The sequence below is a fragment of the Zalophus californianus genome, chromosome 1 (assembly GCF_009762305.2).
Source record: "Zalophus californianus isolate mZalCal1 chromosome 1, mZalCal1.pri.v2, whole genome shotgun sequence".
Taxonomy (NCBI): domain Eukaryota; kingdom Metazoa; phylum Chordata; class Mammalia; order Carnivora; family Otariidae; genus Zalophus; species Zalophus californianus.
The window spans coordinates 201,220,666-201,231,090 of record NC_045595.1 but is presented as its reverse complement, the minus strand read 5'-3'; the positions used below and the strand labels follow the sequence as shown (position 1 = coordinate 201,231,090).

The 10,425-nt window shown below is 36.5% G+C and overlaps 2 protein-coding genes across 2 annotated transcripts; both read left to right on the top strand.

Annotated features, from left to right (window-relative positions):
• Positions 1–2,170: 2,170 nt before the first annotated feature.
• On the top strand, positions 2,171–2,852 carry LOC113916232 (keratin-associated protein 26-1-like). The gene has a single exon (XM_027582219.1). The coding sequence runs from the start codon at positions 2,171–2,173 to the stop codon at positions 2,804–2,806; it is 636 nt and encodes a 211-aa protein (XP_027438020.1). The 3' UTR covers positions 2,807–2,852.
• Positions 2,853–9,349: 6,497 nt separating this feature from the next.
• Positions 9,350–10,111, top strand: LOC113916291 (keratin-associated protein 24-1). Its single transcript, XM_027582342.1, has one exon. The coding sequence runs from the start codon at positions 9,350–9,352 to the stop codon at positions 10,109–10,111; it is 762 nt and encodes a 253-aa protein (XP_027438143.1).
• The last annotated feature ends 314 nt before the right edge of the window (positions 10,112–10,425 follow it).

Here is a 10,425-nt window from a genome sequence, read left to right as displayed (position 1 = left end):
TGATTAATGTTGGGGTCATATTCAGCTTGATAACTATAGTCTCAGCCATATCCCAGTTATCAAATACATTTCAATAGCAGTTCTATAAAGACCAAATCTATTTTTACTATGGACTAAAAAGAAAGATTTTAGTTATCTTTTTGAAACTCATATGCAGCACGCCTACATGCTGAGGAAGAGATTTTATAGACTAGTGGGTTATCACTTCTTTTTGAACTTTGCAAGGAACAAAAAAAGTAGAGAGAATCTTGAACTAAATCATGAGGAACTTAGGTGTGACACACAAAAAACTATTTTGGTTGGGAGTTATCAAGGTGAGAGGAAGAATCTTTTTTGGAAGCAAATAAGAGTTTAAGAGATTTCATTTATCTGTAAAGGCTTAAAGCTCTTAGAGGAGATAAGGAATTTATCAAACAGACTTCTCAAACTCTCAACTCTTGATGACTCAATATCCTGTTATTTTTACCAGTAACAGGACTCACACTACTGGGAAGTCATCTGAGGTTTTCTGTGAGGAAGAATGCGGTATACTGATTTGGAAAGTTCCCCACATGAAACATCGAATATTTCTTTCTCCACTACGTGAAACAAAAGAAAAAAAGTTGAAATTCAGGAGAGAGAACTTAACATTCCATCTGCACCAAGGTCATGCTTTCCGTGATGTTTTTTAAAAATAAAACATTTAAAATATATATATCACATGTGCTCATAACCACCCCCTTTTCCTATGCATGCTTGCATGGGTGTATGAGATCTCCTTACTTTTACTTGAAAAGCTATAAGCATTGTAAAATATCTTCCCTCAGGGGAAAAAAAAATGAATCCATATTCTAGACTCTTCGATGGATAATACAGGGACAATGGGCATTGGTGGGAAAAGAGGATTGTGCAGAGGGGAAGTGACTTCATGGCTACTGATGTCACCATGCTTCCCTAAGGCCATGTTCCCCAAAGGAACTGGGACTGTAGTGTGATAGGAAAGCATCCACCAAAAGGATCACCAAATTGCTGCTTGGAATATTTACCTTTCTCCAGTTAGTCCCAACTCCATCATCTTTGACCTCAGTAGTAGCTTGAAAAGAAATATTTCTGGTTCTGGATGACTACTGACCCTAGGAAATCGATATCTGTAGGGATTAACTCACATCTTTGGGGAACAATCCAAAATAAGGCCCAGAGATTGTTCCTTACATGGTATCCAAGTAAGAACAATTCAAACATCTTTCTTCATGTGACACTAAAATATTTCTTAATCTTTGTTCACTTCAGTTGTATGAAGACTGAGGTGTCTTAGTAAATTACCTCAGGTGAAGACATCCATTAATTCTGGAATGCAAGTATACAAGGTGATGACTTTTGATATCATGTTTATCTTCTTAGTTGAATGCCACCAACAGACATGGATGATGTTTTTGCTAGTAAAACCAAGTATGTCATCAGTGTTACCATGTAGGAATATCACATACATTTCCTCAGTCTTTGGAAATCAAACCCAACTTTTAAATATGAAGAATATCAAGCTGTCAGCATGAAGCTCTTTAAAATGTACTCTAAGATGCTTAACTGAAATTGACTGTCAGGACAAACACACAGAGAACAACACCACATAATTAGATTTTCAGCTGAGTATTGAAATATGGAATAGTATGAGGTTTTCCGTCTGGAAAATCCAGTAAGTTTTGATATATAGGATCTATTTCAGTACATTAAATAGTTCCTCCAAGTATTGCAACATTAGGTCTCTTCTTCAAAGATGAAGACTATGCCCTCCTATGTTTTTTCTTGTGGATAATGACTGGGGTAAACATCTCTTCAAATGAACTCCTTTTAATCAAGCATTATTGAGGGGTGGGAACAGAAGCAAAACAGGTAAAGTACACAGGTGATTGCATCATAAATTCTCAAGCCTGATAACAGGGGAAAGATTAAGATGGCAGATACATAGGACATGTAAACTGGACTTATTTTATGGAAGAGTGGGAAGTCATCTTCCCAGGCAGCACAGCAATGAACTAATGAGATGTTATGTTGCTAACTGATTTAAAATATGTGTAGGAGGAGAGTCTGGGCCTGTACCACCAAGGTATATAAGCAATGTGGTCTAGTTTCATGCAGATTTAGACAAGGTACTCTTCACTGCTTATCTGAACTCTTTACTTCAAATTCTACCATGTCATCCAATATTTGCTCTACTGGAAGCTATGGTTCTCCCTCTCTTGGGAGTCACTGCCATGTTCCTGTTACCTCATCCACTACTTCCTACACTGCTGGTATGAACTGTGGTGATAGTCTCTGCTTGCCCAGCCAAAACAGAACGTGGCTTCTGGACAACTTCTTGAAGACATATGGTAAACCTTCCAGCTACCAACAATCCAGCTGTGGGCCCACAACCTATGAAACTTCCTGCTATCTTTTCACTACGTACTGTGCCTCCAGGCCCTGCAGAGGAATCAGTTTTTTCCCCATTGGTTCTTATCTCTCTAGTTCCTGTCAACCATCAATGTATAATAGACATCAGAACTGTCTGTCCAGTCGTTTTCACCCCCAGAAACACTTCTCTTATGGCTGTCAACCACAGAACTTCATCTCCTGTGGGTATCGACCACTGAATTTTGTGTCCAGTGCCTGCCATCCTTTGAGATATCTCTCCTATGACTGTCAACCTCTCGGTTATGTGTTCAGCAGCTTCAGACCCCTGGACTATGTGTCTAGTAGGTTTCAACCTGTTCTCTACATATACAAAAGTTTCCAACCAGCTTGCTCCTTTGGGACTTGGCAAACTCCATTTGTTAGAAGATCATGCTGAATTGTCATTCTAGCATCTTGCTAGAGAGCTTTGTAAAAAATATAATCTTTAGGTTGATGGATCATTTTTAGTCTGCTGGATCATTGTGCTTTTAGTTCAGTTGCTGTTTTAACCGATATTCTTACTTGATCAGATTCTAAGTGATTTTAATTGTTTGCTTATTCACTAGAATATTCTTGCTACCAGGCTTCTTGATTTCTATGTCATTAACATGTTCTTAAGCAAAAAGAAAGTTTTCATGGTTATCTCTAAATAAAGTTACTTCAAATAATTCAGAAAACGGTACTTTTTAAATTCTTTATCATCCTTCATAAAGCCTTTTAGTTATACTAAACAAAATATATTTAAAGAAAAAAAGAGTGTCTGAAAAAAGCAAACAAGATAGATACTTTCAAGGTCCCGACTGAATATGTCATACCACTTGAACATTAAATGTGCATCTGCATTTTCTAACACTTAAACAGGGAATTCTGAAGGTTCTTTAGTCAGAACAGATTGTGTTTTATCACAGTAACCAAGAACTTAAAAATTCCAGAAGCTTGAAATTGCAATGGTTTATTTATCACTCATACACATTCATTATGCCATCTCCAAAATCATTCTCATTTTGGGATTCAGGAGTAGAGAGCCTTGACTATAGGAAATATTGCCAGTAGAGACAGAGTGAAGATAGAGAATCACTCACCAACTTGCTATATGCCTTTTAACATATCATGGAACAGAGCAAGTTACAATGTTCACCTTGCCTAATGGGATAAACCACAAAGGGGTTACATAAATTGTAATTTTGAACAATGGAAAGCACATTATGTTTTCCTCTTGAATTAAATTTAACAAGTGCTTCCCCCCACTCTATTCTTACATAGAGAACACTGTTACTTGGAACTTATTTCTCTCTTTTATATATGTATGTAACTAATTACTTCAGTTCTTTCATGTACTTAGTGAGAACTTGCTCTTCCTACAAGCAACCTCTCACATCTACCATACTAATACTTTCAATATGCCACCATACCACTACATAATCTCCTATGAAGACAACCATGAAAACATATTATTTTCCCCATTTTTACAGATAAAAAAAGTCCAATAGGGCAAGCAACTTGCCCAAAGACCCAGTTAAGTTGGATTCCAAAGACTTTCCTTTATTCTCCATATTATCTATAGCCTTTTTCATTTAGGTAATGACTAATCTAGAAGCCTCCCAGAAGTTGTCACTAACTTGGCAACCATGACCTTCAACTCTAAAACTGCCAAGTCTGAACTGCAAACAAAACTATTTCTTCTCTGTCTCAGCCACAGCCCACCCTTCTCTCTAGGATGCTGACTAATTTTAATGGTACATACACTTATGTCCTCTCTGGGAGTCTTATTTCCTATGTAGATGGTAGGAAATGTCCTCAACATATTAAATTTCTCTAAATCATATATATATGTGTGTGTGTGTGTGTGTGTGTGTGTGTTTGATATATAACATATATAGATTGTAACAAGTTTTCTAGCCTAAAACTTCCTCTATGGCTTTTTCCTTTCTTTCTTTCTTTCTTTCTTTCTTTCTTTCTTTCTTTCTTTCTTTCTTTCTTTCTTTCTTTCTTTCTTTCTTTCTTTCTTTCTTTTTCTCTCTTTCTAATGTACTCTTACAAAATGCAATAGGTTTTAGATGAGATCCAATAATAATAATAATAATGAAAGTAATAATATTTAATAATAATAATAATAAAGATTGTAAGCTGGTGATAATGATAAAAGTTAACTTCAACTACATACTAACTATATTTCATAATCTTTGCTTGACTAACTCATTTGATCCTCAGAGCCATCTATGGAGAAAAATACTATTATTATAAACTCCATTTTGAAGATGTGGACATTGAGTTATGGAAACATTTGATAGTTACTTGATATTCTAAAATATGTAAAAGATTAAAACCTATGAAGTTTGAGTATTGAGCCCTTATTCTTAACAACTGTATATGCAGCCTTCCAGAAATTAGCTCATGACCATGGCACAGAAGAATATGGGTTAAATAAGAGGAGTCATTAGTGATCTGTTGTCAAGCAAAGCATTTTTCTTAACTACATGGGGTAGAAGTTAACTGTCCATTAACTTTTAGAAGAAACAAGATTATTGCAGGACATCTCTTTGCAACATCCAAGTATATTAACAGTGAGAATATTTTTCTTTAGTCTAATGGGAGGCTAGTATTTTTTTTTTTAATTACAGCTTTGGAAAATTAGAAGGAAAAGTAACATTTGATTTTCATCTACTATGTGCCAAGCACCCTCTTAAGTATCTTCACATTTTTTATCTCATTCTGTCCTCACAACAGTCCTGCAAAGTAGGTTCTATTGGCTCTGGTTTTATGTCAGAAGGTACAGAGGCACTGAGAGATAACAATTTTCCTAGGTCACACACTAATAAATATGTTTCAATAGTACTTAGTAAGATGCTGATTTATAACTCATGGAGTCATAGTCTTGACAATTCCATCTCAAAATGTTTAAATCTTATTCACCAGTATCTCATTATATTCTTACAATGTTTTCCTTAAAATGTAAGCACAAATCAGACTTGCATTTCTATCTTGTCACCCACTTGTATTATCATTTTAAAAGTGCTTTATCTTCATTTACTCCTGTTTCTTAAATTTTTAATTTTGCTCATCTGCCCTTCAGCTGTTGAAACAATTAATGATCTATGAAACCAACAGGGTAAATGTAGCTACGGTGTCCACCATTTTAGGTTACCACTGCTAAATTTAAGAATCATTTGAACTCAATAGTTACAATTCAATTGCTATATAAGTATGGGTTTGCCTACATTTTGCTTTTTTAAATCATGGGATCACTGTTGCATCATTTAATAACACTGGGGCGAGTGGATTTAGAATGCAAATATATATGTGGTAGCACAAAAGGAAGATAGAGTCATTCATGACTTAAAAGTCTAGAAGGTGACCTCCATATTTTCTTTAAGGGTCATTTACTGGAAAATTTAGCTTTATTTGATCTTCTGTGTTTACCCTAAAGGATTTTTACCCTTTGGAAAAAATTGGGAAAGAGTTCCATAACTCTTTTAATGAGTTACAAGGAATCTGCTGCCTCATTAGATAAAAGAATTTTGTCTCAGAAGGCATTGGAATTTCTCTGAATTACCTGATGGCTAGAAAGCTTATTCCTTGCGTCTTAAACTTGCCCTGGATGCAGAGTCCAAACTCTACATAAAGACTAACTAATAGAGTGACCTAGATTCTTTGACATAATGTATTAGTTTCCTGTGGCTACCATAACATATTACCACAAACTTGGTGGCTTTACACAATAGAAATACATTCTCTTGCAATTTTGGAGGCCAGAAGTTCAAAATCAGTTTCACTGAACTAAAGTCAAGATGTCAAGAGGGCTGATGCCTTCTGGAATCTCTACTGGAAAATTCATTCCTTACCTCTTACAGCTTCTCAAGGTTGCCGGCATTCCTTCACTTATGTCAGCATAGCTCCAATCTGTGCCTCTGTCATCAGATTGTTTTCTCTCCCTGATTGACTGCCTCCTTCTTAAAAGAACTCCCATGATTACATCAGGCTCACTCAGAAACCAATCTCAAAATCCTTAACTTAATCATGTCTGCAAAGTCCCTTTTGCCACATAGGGTAACACTCACAGGGTCCAAGGATTAGGAAGTGGGCATTTTGGGTGAGTGGGCGGGATTCTATTTAGCTTTTCATATACACACACACAAAAATGTTACACACAGGGGAATTAATGGAAGGAAAGATCTTTTTAGCAATTCAGTGAAAACTGAGTCATCCATATGCTTCTCCAAAGCCTTCAGAGGACAGTGGCACCCAAATGACAATGGTTTTTACTTTTTGCTAAAACTTACCATTGTGATGAATTTATTTGCTCTGTTATTGATGCTATCAGCTCTGTGTCTTGCCAAGATGCAGACTAAAATAAAAGACAATTCTGTAGAAGTATCATTTACAGAACATGGTGGGTGAATGGGCTGTAATGGTTACCTATGACAGTGATGGGTAGGTAAGAAAGTAAAATACAAAAGCCAATGAAAGGAGTTGATCCAACATGGATGGACCTAGATAGTATTTTACTAAGTGAAATAAGTCAGACAAAGAAAGACAAATACCATATGATTTACTTACACATGGAATCTGAAAAACAAAACAAAAGAATGAATAAACAAAGAAAAACAGACTCATAAATACAGAGAACAAACTTGTGGTTACCAGAGGAGAAGGGCCTGGGCGGGGGGGATGAGTGAAGTAAGTGAAGGAGATTAGGAGGTACAAACTTCCAGTTGTAAAATAAATAAGTCACAGGGATGAAAAGTAAGACATAGGGAATATAGACAATAATATTGTAATAACCTTATATGATGGCAGGTAATAGCCAATGTACAGCATTGTCGAATCACTATATTGCACTCCTAGAACTAATATAACAGTGTATGTCAACTGTACTTCAGTTTAAAAAATGAGAAGCGTTGAGCTAACTCAACCTTTGCAAATCTCAACATTTGATTGTTTGGAATATGTGCTACCAAATAAATTTAAATATGTTGTAAAGTCTCATGCTGTGAATATTGGTTATGCTATGTGATGTTCTACACAGTTTTGTTGGACTTACACTAGTGTGAATGATATTAATTTAAAATACCATTGAATGCTAAATTGGAAGGGGAGTATGTGGGCTTAACAGCTGACTGACTTATTCTGTTTTCCCTCCCTCAAACCTACCTCAAGGAAGCCTAAAATAAGACTAAAGGTACCATCAACCTCTGAACTCTTCTATATATCACTAGGATTCAGTAACTCTGTAGAAAGTTGACCATCAACTGCCTTATATATTTTATTTCTTCTTCTGTCTGCCTCAGGACTGAACATTCCTGCACAAAATCCCAGGACACTCTGTAGCCAAACAATTTGCTGAAAATATGGTTCCCTGATCCTGACCCTTTTCACTTGAGAGACACTTCACAAGACAGCAAAACGTGTTTAATAAAGAGTTGCTTACAGAATAAACCCATCACCTTACATAATAAATACTAAGAGAAGCATGGAGAAAACTCAGATTGAGAAAAATGTTTGGAGAATAACTGCAGGTTTAAGTTGGTATGCATTTTAAAAATTTAGCTGAGAAGCAGAGAACAGGAAGAGAAATCTAATTGTCTTCTGTAAGGGCAGTGTCTTTTAAAAACTATCTTCATAGCTTATCTTACCTGAATAAGTTGGTACTGTCCTCTGTCTGAACTCATCACCGTTAATAAATGCATTCCCATTTCCAATTTAGTGTAGTCTGTAAGTTTGAATTATAGTTTATATTTTCAAGAACAAAATGTCAATTCTTCAGTTTGAATTAAAATTAAAAAAAATTTCCATCAGCTTTCACCATAAGGAGCAAAAAGTGTTACTTAAGATGCACAGTATCAAAAACTAATGATGTAATGTATGGTGATTAACATAACATAATAAAATAAAAAATTAAAAAAAAGATGTACAGTACCTATACGAACTATAGGTTATTCAAATACATTTTTAAACATAGTTATTTTCTTTTGTGGGTATAGACAAAGAATAACTCTTCAACACAGGAATGAAATAAAGTCTGTGTGCAAAAAAAAGCAAATCAAGAATAAATAAAACTTATGTTGGGAGAAATGTAGAAAAATGTTATACATCTGGCAGGAATGGGGCTTTACAGATGAGACAATGGAATATATGATGTATAATCTCAGTCAATTAGGAAGGCATAATCTTGAGAAACTGGCCTTCTTTGATACTACATATTGCAGAAACTCTTTAAGAAAGAAATCTCATAAAAGTCTTGGTTACTTAGCAACCACTGACCCAGGAGTACAAGTTAGGTCACTAAATCTCATGTGGATTACTGTGAGTTTTACAGGGGGAATTCTCCAAATATGTCAGATGAGAAGTCATCACCAATACATGGACTAGCACAGTTAAGAGCATAGTACATATTTTGGGGGAACAATTCTTTCTTTTAATGGTTCAATGCTTTACTCTCTCTTTTAAACAACAGTGTTGAGACAACCAAACTATTTCACTTAGTTCATAATATAGGATTAAGTCCTGCTGTGTTTTGCAGTAGTCAAAAGAATGGAAAAGTACAGGTTCCTTGTTTTGCTTGAATCCTTGTTAACTCTTTAATGACTATACTGCAGAAGCCCATAGACACGTGAACTCTTGTTAACCACCGATTGGCAGATGAGAGTTTGCTTATTAACATTAAAATCACTATTCACTGAAGCTATGGTCTACAGATAATGGGTGATGGGTGATGCTCAAAGTGGCGATTAGAGATTCTTTGAAGAATCAAAATAAACTTATTTTTGTAGGAGTGTGAAGACGTCAGCAGCTGTAGCTAAACAACGCACTAATAAGATGTTGTTGTGTTGTCCCAGGTGGTGAGAAGGAAGAGTCTGGAGAGGCTACAGACAATCCCCAGGAAAGATATAAAAAGTCCATAAGCCATAGTATCACCATACCTCCACAGCCATCACTGAACATGCAGTCAGGCTCCATGTCTCTTCTGGGCTGTTCTGGGGATTACAGTGGCACATCCTACAGAACTCACTGTTATATCCCAGTGACTCCTTCTGTTGCTCTTTGCTCCAGCGATGTAAGCCCTACTTTTGGACTCTGCTTACCCAGTAGCTACCAAGGAAATCTCTGGCTCCTGGGTAACTGCCAAGGAACCTATGGTGAAGCACCAAGCTGCGAATCTCCTAGCTGTGAGCTCAAGACCTGCACCACAAGTTGTTACCCATCAAACTCCTGTGTGCCCTGCAACTCTCCAACAGTGGGCCAAGTCTGCAGTGCTTGTGAAACTACCAACATTGGACCCAATCCCAGCTACAGACCCTGTACTCAGACCAAGGGGTATGTATCTTATTGCTACACACCCAGCCAAAGTCCAACTAAAGCCTGCCAGACCATTAGCAATGGCTTCAAATGCTTTGGGCAACTTAATTGCTTGTCCAATAGTTTCCGACCCCTAAACCACTGTAGACTGGGTAGTTTGGGGTATAGAGACTACCAAAATCTTGCCTTCATACCCAGTAGCTTCTCACCATCATGTCATATTGCCAGAAGCTGCCAATTCCAAAACTATTTAGTGAGAAATTGCCGATACCCAAGTTATGGACCGATGAGCTGCCAACCACTGAGATATTTTTCTAGAAACTTCCAGTCTCTGAGCTGCATTCCAAGTACCTTTCCTCCTCTGAGGTATTTATGCAGTGGTTGTAGACCTCTGAGTTGCTATTGAGCAATTTATTTTATTTATAGCTACTGGAAATTGTCCCAGGGCAGATTCTACCAAGTAGTCATCTTCTCTAATATTCAGCTCAATTACTTCATGTGTCTTAAGAATCTTGTTATATTAACCTCAAATACAACTCCAGGACTTATTAACCACAACCATGATCATTTGCTAGTTTTTGTTTTTTTCTTTGTTGCTCTGTTAATGTCCTTTGTGTTGAGGGCTTATCCTGTTTCTGCAATTCACCACGATGGATACACTGAAGAGATCCCACATCAAATACAACCATCACCAGCTTTCTGATGTTGGCTGTCACTGTC